The 16,658-nt window shown below is 50.6% G+C and overlaps 1 protein-coding gene across 1 annotated transcript in view; it reads right to left on the minus strand.

The window, feature by feature from the left end:
* Nucleotides 1-16,658, minus strand: part of LOC139274190 (AMP deaminase 3-like) — a 128,568-nt gene that overhangs the window by 91,232 nt on the left and 20,678 nt on the right. The window contains exon 5 of the mRNA XM_070891224.1: nt 11,447-11,573. Coding sequence (XP_070747325.1) covers nt 11,447-11,573 — 127 coding nt within the window. The remainder of the gene's footprint in view (nt 1-11,446; nt 11,574-16,658) is intronic.

The raw sequence follows: 16,658 nt of genomic DNA on the forward strand, positions 1-16,658 counted from the left end.
CACTCTGTGACCTGAACCTTTATTCACAGGAGCAAGGAGTGATGACCCTGTGTGGGACCTCCTTTTACATACCTGGATGACCAGGTAAGGAGTGTCTCCCACAAGTTCACCCCCTGTGGTCAAGTTGTGCATTTCTTAGGTGTATACAGTGTACAGTGTTGTTATGAAGGTTACAGTTACATGAAGGTTACATACATGACAGTAATAAAGGTAACTGGTCATAAAGTGACCTTCTCTCAGGTATGGGCCTCGTGTGCATTTATACTCTATAGTAAGGACATATTATTGCCGATGAGAAACTGGGATTTAAACCACGCGAGAATGGCCACTAGCAGCACAGAAGAGAGGTACTGTGTTGGTGATGATTGGAACAACTTTATTGACAGACTACAGCAAAGTTTTGTCATTAAGGAATGGTTGAGACAGGATTCGGCCGACAAACGCAGGGCTCATCTCCTGACGGTTTGTGGATCCAGAACGTACTCCCTGATGAAGGATCTTCGAGCGCCAGAGAAGCCGGCGGACAAGACGTTCGAAGAGCTCAGTAAGTTGATCGGGGAACACTTTAAACCGGCGAGCAGCATGCACATGGCGAGACACCGGTTTTACACGCACCAGCGGCAAGAAGGGCAAAGCATTCCAGACTTCGTGGCAGACCTCCGGCGACTGGCGAGCCTATGTAAGTTCCCAGATGCATGCAGAGCGGAGATGCTGTGAGACTTTTTTATTCAGGGCATCGGGCACGCTGGGGTTTTCAGGAAACTGATTGAGACCAAAGACTTGGCCTTGGAAGCGGCGGCTCTGATAGCCCAGACATTTATCTCAGGGGAAGAAGAGACCAGAATGATGTACGACAAAAAATCTTGGCTCAAATGCAGCAAACGACCAGGGAGTCAACATTGTTAACGCAGCACACAGTTCTCTAGGCAGACAAGGGCAATCGGACATGCCCCAGCATGCAGTTGAACCCAAAGGGGAATTCAACAGAGACAATGGCTAGCTGAACGGCGATTCATGCCATCGCAATGGACAATGCGGCCAGTAATGGGGCCATCAACACCTGTTAATGATGCGCTTAAGGACAGTTACAGAGACAGTCAGAGACGATCGACTGGTAATGGACCTTTTGTTTCCAACAACGGGGCCTCCAGTTCATGCTGGAGGTGTGGAGGCAAACACCCAGCCAGAGCTTGCAGATATCAGCAATATACCTGCAGAAACTGCAACATCAGCGGTCACTTGGCGTGTATGTGAAGGAAGCCTGCAGCCAGGTTGATGTACGAGGAGGACGGGCCCAATGTAAGCCCTACAAGGCCAAATGAATACTGGGGGAAATCGCTGGAAGCTGAAGTTCAGCGAGTTCATGTGGAGCACTTATACAGTTCATACACCAGGACGCCACCGATAATGATGAAAGTGCTCCTCAATGGCATCCCAGTATTAATGGAGCTAGACACAGGGGCCAGCCAGTCCCTGATGAGTATCAAACAGTTCGAAAGGTTGTGGGTGTCCAAGGCCAGGAGGCCAAAATTATTGCCGATTGGCGCATAGCTATGGACATATACAAAGGAGATCATTCCGGTGCTAGGCAGCGCCACGGTAGTCGTGACCCACAAAGATTCGGAGAACAGGTTGCCACTCTGGATTGTCCCGGGGGATGGTCCCACACTACTGGGGAGGAGTTGGCTTGCTGTCATGAACTGGAAATGGGGCGATGTCAATGCAATTTCTTCTGTGGAGCAAGTATCATGCTCACAGATCCTGAACCAATTTGACTCATTATTTCAACCCGGCATCGGCACTTTCATGGAGGCCAAGGTAGTGATTCACATAAACCTGGACACCAAACCAGTACACCACAAGGCCGTACGTGATGCGGGAAAAGATAGAATGCGAATTGGACCACCTGCTGAGGGAAGGCATCATCTCGCCAGTCGAATTCAGTGACTGGGTAAGCCCGATTGTGCCGGTGTTCAAGGCGGATGGGTCGGTCAGGATATGTGGCGATTACAAGGCCACCATCAATCGGGTGTCACTCCAAGACCAGTACCCGCTACCGAGAGCGGAGGACCTCTTTGCGACGCTATCCGGAGGCAAACCTTTTTCAAAATTGGACCTGACCTCAGCTTACATGACCCAGGAGCTGGCGAGTGAGTCGAAGAAGCTGACCACCATCACAACACACAAGGTGTTGTTTGAATATAACAGATGTCCATTCGGGATTCGCTCGGCCGCCGCGATCTTTCAGCCAAATATGGAAAGCCTCCTCAAGTCGATTCCAGGGACGGTGGTTTTTCAAGACGACATCCTCATTACGGGTTACGATACTGAAGAACACCTCCACAACCTGGAGGAGGTGCTACGCAGACTGGACCGGGTAGGTCTGCGACTGAAAAAGGCGAAGTGCGTCTTCCTAGCTCCAGAGGTAGAATTCCTGGGAATGAGGGTAGCAGCAGATGGGATCAGACCTACTGCGTCCAAAACGGAAGCAATCCAGAGAGCACCCAGACCCCGTAACACGACGGAGCTGCGTTCGTTCCTGCGGCTCCTGAACTATTTTGGTAACTTTCTTCCCAAATTGAGCACGCTGTTAGAGCCGCTACACAAAGGTCGCGAATGGGTCTGGGGGGACAGCCAGGAAAGGGCTTTTAATGGAACATAATAAATTACGTGCTCTAACAAATTGTTAATGTTATATGACCCATGTAAGAAACTTGTTTTAACGTGCGATGCGTCATCCTATGGGGTCGGGTGTGTGTTGCAGCATGTGAATGCCATTGGTCAGTTAAGCCGGTAGCTTATGTCTCCAGAAGTCTGTGCCAAGCAGAAAGGGGCTACGGGATGGTAGAAAAGGAGGCACTCGCATGTGTACATGCAGTAAAAAAAAATGCACCAGTATCTGTTTGGCAGGAAAGTTGAGCTGGAGACAGGTCACAAACTCCTAACGTCCCTTTTGGCCGACAACAAGGCCATGAATGCGAATGCATCGGCCCGCATACAGAGATGGGCACTCACCTTAGCTGCCTATGACTAGACAATTCGGCACAGACCAGGCACTGAAAACTGCGCCGATGCACTCAGCAGGCTCCCACTAGCCACCACTGAGGGGGCTACCGAGCATGCTGCTGAGATGGTCATGGCTGTTGAAGCTTTCGAAAGTGAAGGCTCATCGGTGACAGCCCGTCAGATTAAAGTCTGGACAAATAGAGACCCGCTATTGTCTCTAGTCAAGAAATGTGTCCTGGGCAGCCACGTACAGGGCATGCCCTGAGGAATTTAAACCATTTCACAGGCGCAGGGATGAACTCTCGATTCAGGCCGATTGCCTACTGTGGGGAAACCGCGTAGTCATGCCCCAGATGGGCAGAGAGGTGTTCATCAGAGAACTCCACAATGAGCACCCGGACATTGTCATGATGAAGGCAATTGCCAGATCACATGTTTGATGGCCAGGGATAGACGCAGATCTGGAACTTTGTGTTCGCAGGTGCAACACGTGTGCCCAGCTGGGCAACGCACCCAGGGAAGCCCCCCTTAGCCCCTGGTCCTGGCCCGCCAAACCATGGTCACGCATCCATGTGGACTACGCAGGTCCTTTCATGGGGAAAATGATTTTGGTTGTAGTAGACGCCTACTCCAAATGGATTGAGTGTGACATTTTAAATTCAAGCACATCCTCTGTCACGGTAGAAAGTCTACGGGCAATGTTCGCCGCCCACGGTCTACTGGATGTCTTGGTCAGCGACAATGGCCCGTGCTTCACAAGCACTGAATTCCAGGACTTCATGGCAGGCAATGGAATCAACCATGTCAGAATGGCACCGTTCAAGCCGGTCTCAAACAGCCAGGCAGAACGAGCAGTGCAGATAATCAAACAGGGGATGCTCAGAATCCAAGGGGGTTCCCTACAAACCCGCTTATCACGCCTTCTGTTGGCCTATAGATCCCGACCACACTCGCTCACAGGGGTTCCACCCGCAGAGCTGCTAATGAAAAGGACGCTCAAAACCAGGTTATCCCTTATACACCCCACCATGAAATAAATTGTTGAGAGCAGGCATCAGTCACAATGTGACTACCATGACAGGAATGTGCGGGCGCGATGTATTGATGTCAATGACCCTGTTTTTGTCCTTAATTACGCTGCAGGGCCCAAATGACTTGCAGGCATTTAGATTCCCAAAGAGGGGAATAGGGTTTTGGTAGTTAAACTTACCAATGGACAAATCTGCCTCAAACACGTGGATCAAACAAAAAGGAGGTTCAGCAACCCCATACAAGAAGCAGAGGAAGAACACGATGTAGAGTTTACTCCACCACAGGTGACCGAACACCGGAACCAAAGGGAGGAGAGCCCAGTCACTGTGGGCAGTCCGGACAGGCCTGAGGCATCCCAAACAGCAGACACTCAGGCCAGCGCCCAACAACCGGAGCCCCAACTCAGGCGCTCTACAAGGGACCGTAAACCACCAGAGAGACTCAACCTGTGATCCCAATAAGACTTTGGGGGGGGAGGTGATGTCATGTATTCAACCAGCATTGTAACCCATGTATAAACTGACCTAAGTTGTACACCGTGAGAACAATGACCACTAGGTGGGAGACACTCCTAACCTGGGCCTTCAGGTATAAAGGGGAAGCTCCACCCACCTTCATCACTTGAGTGCTGAGGAATAAAGGACAGGTGACAGACTGACCTTCTCTCAAGCATGGGCCTCGTGTGCATTTATACTATATAGTAAGGTCCTATCAGTTATTGTGACCAGGGCCTATAATTTTCACATTTTCTTGGGACTAGGGCCTATATTTTCAAGAGTTAATGGGACCAGGGCCTATATTTTCACAGGTTAATACAACTAGGGCCTATATTTTCACAGATTAATGGGACCGGGGACTATATTTTCCCAGGTTAGTGGGACCAGGGACTATATTTTCACAGGTTAATGGGACCAGGGCCTATATTTTCCCAGGTTAATGCGACCAGGGCCTATATTTTCCCAGGTTACTGCGACCAGGGCCTATATTTTCACAGGTCCTGGTCGCATTAATCTGTGAAAATATAGGCCCTGGTCGCATTAATCTGTGAAAATATAGGCTCTGATCGCATTAACCTGGGAAAATATAGGCCCTGGTCGCATTAACCTGGGAAAATATAGGCCCTGGTCGCATTAATCTGTGAAAATATAGGCTCTGGTCGCATTAACCTGGGAAAATATAGGCCCTGGTCGCATTAACCTGGGAAAATATAGGCCCTGGTCGCATTAATCTGTGAAAATATAGGCTCTGGTCGCATTAACCTGGGAAAATATAGGCCCTGGTCGCATTAACCTGGGAAAATATAGGCCCTGGTCTCATTAATCTGTGAAAATATAGGCCCTGGTCGCATTAACCTGTGAAAATATAGGCCCTGGTCGCATTAACCTGGGAAAATATAGGCCCTGGTCCCATTAACCTGGGAAAATATAGGCCCTGGTCGCATTAATCTGTGAAAATATAGGCCCTGGTCGCATTAACCTGGGAAAATATAGGCCCTGGTCCCATTAACTTGGGAAAATATAGGCCCTGGTCACATTAATCAGTGAAAATATAGGCCCTGGTCACATTAATCAGTGACAATATAGGACCTGGTCCCATTAATCTGTGAAAATATAGGCCCTAGTCACATTAATCAGTGACAATATAGGCCCTGGTCCCATTAATCTCTGAACATATAGGCCCTGGTCGCATTAACCTGTGAAAATATAGGCCCTGGTCCCATTAACCTGGAAAAATATAGGCCCTGGTCACATTAATATGTGAAAATATAGGCCCTGGTCCCATTAACCTGGAAAAATATAGGCCCTGGTCACATTAATATGTGAAAATATAGGCCCTAGTCCCAAAAAAATGTGAAAATTATAGGCCCTGGTCACAATAACTGATACGTCCTTACTATACAGTATAAATGCACACGAGGCCCATGCTTGAGAGAAGGTCAGTCTGTGATCTGTCCTTTATTCCTTAGCACTCAAGTAATGAAGGTGGGTGGAGCTTCCCCTTTTGTACCTGAAGGCCCAGGTTAGGAGTGTCTCCCACCTAGTGGTCAGTGTTCTCACGGTGTACAACTTAGGTCAGTTTATACATGGGTTACAATGCTGGTTGAATACATGACATCACCTCCCCCCCCAAAGTCTTATTGGGATCACAGGTTGAGTCTCTCTGGTGGTTTACGCTCCCTTGTAGAACGCCTGAGTTCGGGCTCCGGTTGTTGGGCGCTGGCCTGAGTGGCTGCTGTTTGCGGTGCCTCAGGCCTGTCCGGACTGCCCACAGTGACTGGGCTCACCTCCCTTTGGTTCCGGTGTTCGGTTACCTGTGGAGGAGTGAACTATATATCGTGTTCTTCCTCTGCTTCTTGTATGGGGTTGCTGAACCTCCTTTTTGTTTGATCCACATGTTTGCGGCAGATTTGTCCATTGGTAAGTTTAACTACCAGAATCCTATTTCCTTCTTAGGCAACCACAGTGCCTGCGAGCCATTTGGGCCCTGCAGCGTAGTTGAGGACAAAAACAGGATCATTCACATCAATACATCGCGCCCTCGCATTCCTGTCATGGTAGTGATATTGTGCCTGGCGCCTGCTCTCGACAATTTATTTCATGGTGTGGTGTATAAGGGATAACCTGGTTTTGAGCGTCCTTTTCATTAGCAGCTCTGCGGGTGGAACCCCTGTGAGCGAGTGTGGTCGGGATCTATTGGCCAACAGGAGGCGTGATAAACGGGTTTGTAGGGAACCCCTTTGGATTCTGAGCATCCCCTGTTTGATTATCTGCACTGCTCGTTCTGCCTGGCCGTTTGAGGCCGGCTTGAACGGTGCCGTTCTGACATGGTTAATTCCATTGCCTGCCATGAAGTCCTGGAATTCAGTGCTTGTGAAGCACGGGCCATTGTCGCTGACCAAGATGTCCGGTAGACCGTGGGCGGCGAACATTGCCCGTAGACTTTCTATCGTGGCAGAGGATGTGCTTGAATTTAAAATGTCACACTCGATCCATTTGGAGTAGGCGTCTACTACAACCAAAAACATTTTTCCCATGAAAGGACCTGCGTAGTCCACATGGATGCGTGACCATGGCTTGGCGGGCCATGGCCAGGGGCTAAGGGGGGCTTCCCTGGGTGCGTTGCCCAGCTGGGCACACGTGTTGCACCTGCGAACACAAAGTTCCAGATCTGCGTCTATCCCTGGCCACTAAACGTGTGACCTGGCAATTGCCTTCATCATGACAATGTCCGGGTGCTCATTGTGGAGTTCTCTGATGAACACCTCTCTGCCCATCTGGGGCATGACTACGCGGTTTCCCCACAGTAGGCAATCGGCCTGAATCGAGAGTTCATCCCTGCGCCTGTGAAATGGTTTAAATTTCTCAGGGCATGCCCTGTACGTGGCTGCCCAGTCCCCATTCAGGACACATTTCTTGACTAGAGACAATAGCGGGTCTCTATTTGTCCAGACTTTAATCTGACGGGCTGTCACGGGTGAGCCTTCGCTTCCGAAAGCTTCAACAGCCATGACCATCTCAGCAGCATGCTCGGTAGCCCCCTCAGTGGTGGCTAGTGGGAGCCTGCTGAGTGCATCGGCGCAGTTTTCGGTGCCCGGTCTGTGCCGAATTGTGTAGTCATAGGCAGCTAACGTGAGAGCCCACCTCTGTATGTGGGCCGATGCGTTTGCATTTATGGCCTTGTTGTCGGCCAAAAGGGATGTTAGGGGTTTGTGATCTGTCTCCAGCTCAAATTTCCTGCCAAACAGGTACTGGTGCATTTTCTTTATCGCATATACACATGTGAGCGCCTCCTTTTCTATCATCCCGTAACCCCTTTCTGCCTGGGACAGACTCCTGGAGGCATAAGCTACCGGCTGTAACTGACCCTTGACATTGACATGCTGCAACACACACCCGGCCCCATAGGAATACGCATCGCACGTTAACACAAGTTACTTACACGGGTCGTATAGTGTTAACAGATTGTTGGAACATAACAAACTGCGCGCTCTATTAAAAGCCCTTTCCTGGCTGTCCCCCCAGACCCATTCACGACCTTTGCGTAGGAGCACGTGTAACGGCTCGAGCAGCGTGCTCAATTTGGGAAGAAAGTTACCAAAATAGTTCAGGAGCCCCGGAACGAACGCAGCTCCGTCGTGTTACGGGGTCTGGGTGCTCTCTGTATTGCTTCCATCTTGGACGCAGTAGGGCTGATCCCGTCTGCTGCTACCCTCATCCCCAGGAATTCTACCTCTGGAGCTAGGACGACGCACTTCGCCTTTTTCAGTCGCAGACCTACCCGGTCCAGTCTGCGTAGCACCTCCTCCAGGTTGTGGAGGTGTTCTTCAGTATCGCGACCCGTGATGAGGATGTCGTCCTGAAAAACCACCGTCCCTGGAATCGACTTGAGGAGGCTTTCCATATTTCGTTGGAAGATCGCGGCGGCCGAGCGAATCCCGAACAGACATCTGTTGTACTCAAACAACCTCTTGTGTGTCGTGATGGTGGTCAGCTTCTTCAACTCACTCGCCAGCTCCTGGGTCATGTAAGCTGAGGTCAGATCCAATTTTGAAAAAAGTTTGCCACCGGATAGCGTCGCAAAGAGGTCCTCCGCTCTCGGTAGCGGGTACTGGTCTTGGAGTGACACCTGATTGATGGTGGCCTTGTAATCGCCACATATCCTGACCGACCCATCCGCCTTGAGCACCGGCACGATCGGGCTCGCCCAGTCACTGAATTCGACTGGCGAGATGATGCCTTCCCTCAGCAGGCGATCCAATTCGCATTCTATCTTTTTCCGCATCACGTACGGCACCGCTCTGGCCTTGTGGTGTACTGGCCTGGCGTCCGGGTTTATGTGAATCACTACCTTGGCCCCGATGAAAGTGCCGATGCCGGGTTGAAATAATGAGTCAAATTTGTCCAGGACCTGTGAGCATGATACTCGCTCCACAGAGGAAATTGCATTGACATCGCCCCATTTCCAGTTCATGACAGCAAGCCAACTCCTTCCCAATAGTGCGGGACCATCCCCCGGGACAATCCAGAGTGGCAACCTGTTCTCCGAATCTTTGTGGATCACGACTACCGTGGTGCTGCCTAGCACCGGAATGATCTGCTTTGTGTAAGTCCGTAGCTGTGCGTCAATCGGCGATAATTTTGGCCTCCTGGCCTTGGACGGCCACAACTTTTCGAACTGTTTGATACCCATCAGGGACTGGCTGGCCCCCGTGTCTAGCTCCATTGATACTGGGATGCCATTGAGGAGCACTTTCATCATTATCGGTGGCATTCTGGTGTATGAACTGTATACGTGCTACACGTGAACTCGCTGAACTTCAGCTTCCAGCGATTTCCCCCAGCGTTCATTTCTGCAATTTCTGCAGGTATTTTGCTCATCTCTGCAAACTCCGGCTGAGTGTGTGCCTCCATGCCTCCAGTATGAGCTGCTGTTTGAAACAAAAGGCCCCTTGCCAGTCGATTGTCCCTGACTGCCCCTGTTATTGTCTTTGAGTGCGCCATTGACAGGTGTTGATGGCCCCATTACTGGCCGCATTGTCCCTTGCAATGGCGTGAATCGCTGTTCAGCTTGCCATTGTCTCTGTCGAACTCCCCCTCTGGGTTCGACTACATGTTGGGGCATGCCCGACTGCCCTTGTCTGCCTGGAGAACTGTGTGCTGCTTTAACAATGTTGAATCTCTGTCCCAACCATTCCTTAACACAGTACCTCTCGTCTGTTCTGCTAGTGGCCATGCTCGCGTGGTTTAAATCCCAGTTTCTCGTCGCCATTGATAGGTCCTTACTACACAGTATAAATGCACACGGGGCCCATGCTTGAGAGAAGGTCAGTCTGTGACCTGTCCTTTATTCCTTAGCACTCAAGTGATGAAGGTGGGTGGAGCTTCCCCTTTTGAACCTGAAGGTCCAGGTTAGGAGTGTCTCCCACAAGTTCACCATCTAGTGGTCATTGTTCTCACAGTGTACAACTTAGGTCAGATTATACATGGGTTACAATGCTGGTTGAATATATGACAATAACCTTCAGACATTATTTACCCAAGACAGACCCCACCTGAAGAACTGCATTCAGTTCTGGGCCCCGCATCTCAGGAAGGATAGATTGGCCTTGGAGGGGGTGCAGCACAGATTCATCAGAATGATACCGGGGCTAAATAGCCTCCTCCTGTTCCTGTGTAACAGGCTCAAGGGGCTGAATGGGCCTCCTCCTGTTCCTGTGTAACAGGCTCGAGGGGCTGAATGGGCCTCCTCCTGTTCCTGTGTAACAGGCCCGAGGGGCTGAATGGGCCTCCTCCTGTTCCTGTGCAACAGGCTAGAGGGGCTGAATAGGCCTCCTCCTGTTCCTATGTGACAGGCTCGAGGGGCTGAATGGGCCTCCTCCTGTTCCTGTGCAACAGGCTCGAGGGGCTGAATAGGCCTCCTCCTGTTCCTATGTGACAGGCTCAAGGGGCTGAATGGGCCTCCTCCTGTTCCTGTGCAACAGGCTCGAGGGGCTGAAGAGGCCTCCTCTTGTTCCTGTGTAACAGGCTCGAGGGGCTGAATAGGCCTCCTCCTGTTCCTATGTGACAGGCTCAAGGGGCTGAATGGGCCTCCTCCTGTTCCTGTGCAACAGGCTCGAGGGGCTGAAGAGGCCTCCTCTTGTTCCTGTGTAACAGGCTCGTGGGACTGAATGGGCCTCATCCTGTTCCTGTGTAACAGGCTCGAGGGGCTGAATAGGCCTCTTCCTGTTCCTATGTAACAGGCTCGAGAGGCTGAATGGGCCTCCTCTTGTTCCTGTGTAACAGGCTCGAGGGGCTGAATGGGCCTCCTCCTGTTCCTGTGTAACAGGCTCGAGGGGCTGAATAGGCCTCCTCCTGTTCCTGTGTAACAGGCTCGAGGGGCTGAATGGGCCTCCTCCTGTTCCTGTGTAACAGGCTCGAGGAGCTGAATGGGCCTCCTCCTGTTCCTGTGTAACAGGCTCGAGGGGCTGAATGGGCCTCCTCCTGTTCCTGTGTAACAGGCTCGAGGGGCTGAATGGGTCACCTCCTGTTCCTGTGTAACAGGCTCGAGGGGCTGAATGGGCCTCCTCCTGTTGCTGTGTAACAGGCTCGAGGGGCTGAATGGGCCTCCTCCTGTTCCTGTGTAACAGGCTCGAGGGGCTGAATGGGCCTCCTCCTGTTCCTGTGTAACAGGCTCGAGGGGCTGAATGGGCCTCCTCCTGTTGCTGTGTAACAGGCTCGAGGGGCTGAATGGGCCTCCTCCTGTTCCTGTGTAACAGGCTCGAGGGGCTGAATGGGCCTCCTCCTGTTCCTGTGCAACAGACTCGAGGGGCTGAATGGCTTCCAACTCGCAGTGGGTTTTACACACTGGCGGAGGGATTTACACACTGGCAGAGGGATTTGCACACTGGCGGAGGGATTTGCACACTCACGTATTTCAGGAAGAGATGCAGTGACTTGTTCTTCTGAGGGTACAGGGTCGCCTCAAATATGGGCCTGAAGAGATTGTCCAACACTTCCTCAAAGCTTTTAACTTTGTTTAATTTATGGAACACATTGCTGTGGAGACATGAGAGAGAGAAATGGAGAGAAAGAGAGAGAGATTGAAAATCATGGAGAGCAAGAGAAAGAGAGAGACAGTGGAGAAAGAGAGAGACAGTGGAGAAAGAGATGAAGAGTGAGATGGAGAAAGGAGAGAGGCAGAAAGGGAGGTGGAGAGAGAGATAGAGAGAGTGCGAGAGTTAGAAATAGAGGGAGGGAGAGAGAGATGGAGCGAGGGAGGGAGGGAGATGGAGCGAGGGAGGGAGATGGAGACGGAGCGAGGGAGGGAGATGGAGACAGAGCGAGGGGTGGAGATGGAGCGAGGGAGGGAGGGAGATGGAGTGAGGGAGGGAGATGGAGCGAGGGAGGGAGATGGAGCAAGGGAGGGAGATGGAGCAAGGGAGGGAGATGGAGCAAGGGAGGGAGATGGAGCAAGGGAGGGAGATGGAGCGAGGGAGGGAGATGGAGATGGAGTGAGGGAGGGAGATGGAGATGGAGTGAGGGAGGGAGATGGAGATGGAGTGAGGGAGGGAGATGGAGCGAGGGAGGGAGATGGAGCAAGGGAGGGAGGGAGATGGAGCGAGGGAGGGAGATGGAAGGAGGGAGGGAGATGGAGCGAGGGAGGGAGGTGGAGTGAGGGAGGGAGATGGAGATAGAGATGGAGTGAGGGAGGGAGGGAGATGGAGTGAGGGAGGGAGATGGAGCGAGGGAGGGAGGGAGATGGAGTGAGGGAGGGAGGGAAATGGAGCAAGGGAGGGAGGGAGATGGAGCGAGGGAGGGAGATGGAGCAAGGGAGGGAGGGAGATGGAGTGAGGGAGGGAAATGGAGCGAGGGAGGGAGATGGAGCGAGGGAGGGAGATGGAGATGGTGCGAGGGAGGGAGATGGAGCGAGGGAGGGAGGGAGATGGAGCGAGGGAGGGAGATGGAGCGAGAGAGGGAGATGGGAGACACACACAGAGAGGGAGACACCGAGAGATAGATAGAGCGAGACGTAGAATGATAGCGTCAAAGAGATATCGAATGATTGTGAGAGTGAGATTGAGAAAGAGAAAAAGACAGAGGGAGGAAGAGAGAGGGGGTGAAAAAGACAGAGAGAGAGAGGAAGTGAGACAACGTGAGTGACACAGAAAGATTTGCAGAGTGTGAGAGAGAGACAGACAGATACACAATGAGTAAGTGAACAAGGATGAGAGGGCGGTAGATATGTGACACGAAGATGCAGAGTGAAAAAGAGACCGAGAGACACACACAGGCCACGTGTGAGTTAGGAGAACGAGGAGACAGAGGGAGAGTTAGAACGTGGGAGAGAAGAGATGAAAAGTGAGAGAGATAAAGTGAAAGATAGACCACATGTGAGAGACAGAGCAAAATCGAAAAGGGATGAAAGAGAGACAGAATGATGGAGAGAGAAGAAGAGAAGGAATGAGATAGAGAAATTGAGGGATGAGGAAAAATAGTTTAGTTCAAATTCAATGTTTTAACACCTTTATTTTCTAAACAGCTGCCAACAAAATTTAAACATCAGTGTTAACAGCATGGGTTAGATACAGTGTAGGGCTCCCTCGACATTACCCTGACAGTGTGTCCCCCACTTTATACCCAGTGTCAGCATCGAGTGCTCCCAGGGCAGGTACAGCACGGGTTAGATACAGTGTAGGGCTCCCTCGACATTACCCTGACAGTGTGTCCCCCACTTTATACCCAGTGTCAGCATCGAGTGCTCCCAGGGCAGGTACAGCACGGGTTAGATACAGTGTAGGGCTCCCTCTACATTACCCTGACAGTGTGTCCCCACTTTATACCCAGTGTCAGCATCGAGTGCTCCCAGGGCAGGTACAGCACGGGTTAGATACAGTGTAGGGCTCCCTCTACATTACCCTGACAGTGTGTCCCCCACTTTATACCCAGTGTCAGCATCGAGTGCTCCCAGGGCAGGTACAGCACGGGTTAGATACAGTGTAGGGCTCCCTCGACATTACCCTGACAGTGTGTCCCCACTTTATACCCAGTGTCAGCATCGAGCGCTCCCAGGGCAGGTACAGCACGGGTTAGATACAGTGTAGGGCTCCCTCTACATTACCCTGATAGTGTGTCCCCCACTTTATACCCAGTGTCAGCATCGAGTGCTCCCAGGGCAGGTACAGCACGGGTTAGATACAGTGTAGGGCTCCCTCTACATTACCCTGACAGTGTGTCCCCCACTTTATACCCAGTGTCAGCATCGAGTGCTCCCAGGGCAGGTACAGCACGGGTTAGATACAGTGTAGGGCTCCCTCTACATTACCCCGACAGTGTGTCCCCCACTTTATACCCAGTGTCAGCATCGAGCGCTCCCAGGGCAGGTACAGCACGGGTTAGATACAGTGTAGGGCTCCCTCTACATTACCCTGACAGTGTGTCCCCACTTTATACCCAGTGTCAGCATCGAGTGCTCCCAGGGCAGGTACAGGGGGTTAGATACAGTGTAGGGCTCCCTCTACATTACCCTGACAATGTGTCCCCACTTTATACCCAGTGTCAGCATCGAGCGCTTCCAGGGCAGGTACAGCACGGGTTAGATACAGTGTAGGGCTCCCTCTACATTACCCTGACAGTGTGTCCCCACTTTATACCCAGTGTCAGCATCGAGCGCTTCCAGGGCAGGTACAGCACGGGTTAGATACAGAGTAAAGCTCCCTCTGCAAAATTCGGTCAGGCAGAGTCAGCATGGATTTATGAAGGGGAAGTCATGTTTGACAAATTTGCTGGAATTCTTTGAGGATGTAACGAACAGGGTGGATAAAGGGGAACCAGTGGATGTGATGTATTGGGACTTCCAGAAGGCATTTGACAAGGTGCCACATAAAAGGTTACTGCACAAGATAAAAGTTCATGGGGTTGGGGGTAATATATTAGCATGGATAGAGGATTGGCTAACTAATAGAAAACAGAGAGTCGGGATAAATGGTTCATTCTCTGGTTGGTAATCAGTAACTAGTGGGATGCCTCAGGGATCAGTGCTGGGACCCCAACTATTTACAATCTATATTAACTTGGAAGAAGGGACCGACTGTAACGTAGCCAACTTTTCTGACGATACAAAGATGGGAGGAAAAGCAATGTGCGAGGAGGACACAAAAAATCTGCAAAAGGATATAGACAGGGTAAGTGAGTGGGAAAAAAATAGGCAGATGGAGTATAATGTTGGAAAGTGTCAACACTTTGGCAGAAAAAAAAATCAAAGAGCAAGTTATTATTTAAATGGATAAAAATTGCAAAGTGCTGCAGTACAGCGGGACCTGGGGGTACTTGTGCATGAAACACAAAAGATTAGTATGCAGGTACAGCAAGTGATCAGAAAGGCCAATGGTATCTTGGTCTTTATTGCAAAGGGGATGGAGTATAAAAGCAGGGAAGTCTTGCTGCAGTTATACAGGGTATTGGTGAGGCCACACCTGGAATACTGCGTGCAGTTTTGGTTTCCATATTTACGAAAGGTTATACTTGCTTCGGAGGCAGTCCAGAGAAGGTTCACTAGGTTGATTCTGGGCATGAGGGGGTTGACTTATGAGGAAAGGTTGAGGAGGTTGGGCCTCTACTCATTGAAATTCAGAAGAATGAGAGGTGACCTTATCGAAATGTGTAAGATTAGGAGGGGGCTTGACAAGGTGCATGCAGAGAGGATGTTTCCACTGATGGGGGAGACAAGAACTAGGGGGCATGATCTTAGAATGAGGGGCTGCCCATTTAAAATTGAGATGAGGAGAAATTTCTTCTCTCAGAGGGTTGCAAATCTGCGGAATTTGCTGCCTCGGAGACCTGTGGAAGCCGGGACATTGAATAAATTTAAGACAGAGATAGACAGTTTCTTAACCGATAAGGGGATAAGGGATTATGGGAAGCGGGCGGGGAAATGGAGCTGAGTCCATGATCAGATCAGCCATGATTGTATTGAATGGCGGAGCAGGATCGAGGGGCCGTATGGCCTACTCCGCCTCCTATTTCTTATGTTCTTACATTTACACTGCCCCATCAAACACTCCCAGGGCAGGTACAGCACTGGTTAGATACAGAGTAAAGCTCCCTCTACAGTGTCCCATCAAACACTCCCAGGGCAGGTACAGCACGGGTTAGATACAGAGTAAAGCTCCCTCTACAGTGTCCCATCAAACACTCCCAGGGCAGGTACAGCACGGGTTAGATACAGAGTAAAGCTCCCTCTACATTGTCCCATCAAACATTCCCAGGGCAGGCAGAGCACGGGGTTAGAGACAGAGTAAAGCTCCCTCTACATTAACTAGTTTATACTCAGTGTCCTCACTCACTCCGTCCCGAACTCATGCTGACCTTTTGCTTTCTCTGCCTCGTGCTCTCACTTTCTCTGCGTCTCTTTATTGCTCTTTAATATTTCTTCCTCGGTCTGTTCTGTGTGTTTTCTCTTTTCTATCTGTCCTCATACGTTCTCCCTGCTTCTCCCATGCTTTGTCACTTTCTATCTTTCTGTCTCGCTATCTGTTTCTTGCACACTCTCTGTCTCTCTCTCTCTCTCTCTCCCTCTCCCTCCATTACTGTCTCTGTCTCTCTCTCTCCCTCCCTCTCTCTCTCTCTCCCCCTCTCTTTTTCTCCCTATCTCTCTCCTTAGCTTCCGACATTACAACAGTGACTACACTCCAAAAGTACTTGTTTAAAAAGGGAGAAAGGGATAGACCGAGTAATTACAGGCCAGTCAGCCTAACCTCGGTGGTGGGAAAATTATTGGAAAAAATTCTGAGGGACAGAATAAATCTTAATTTAGAAAGACACGGATTAATTAAGGACAATCAGTATGGATTTATTAAGTGTCTGACTAAATTGATTGAATTTTTTGAAGAGGTAACAAGGATAGTTGATGAGGGCAGTGCTTACGATGTAGTGTATATGGATTTTAGCAAAGCTCTTGCTAAGGTCCCACATGGCAGACTGGTCTTGAAAGTAAAAGCCCATGGGATCCAGGGCAAAGTGGCAAGTTGGATCCAAAATTGGCTCAAAAAGCAGGAAGCAAAGGGTAATGGTTGATGGGTGTTTTTGTGACTGCAAGACTGTAGCCAATGGGGTTCCGCAGGGCTCAGTGCTGGGTCCCTTGCT

Source organism: Pristiophorus japonicus, chromosome 9 (assembly GCF_044704955.1).
Source record: "Pristiophorus japonicus isolate sPriJap1 chromosome 9, sPriJap1.hap1, whole genome shotgun sequence".
NCBI lineage: Eukaryota > Metazoa > Chordata > Chondrichthyes > Pristiophoridae > Pristiophorus > Pristiophorus japonicus.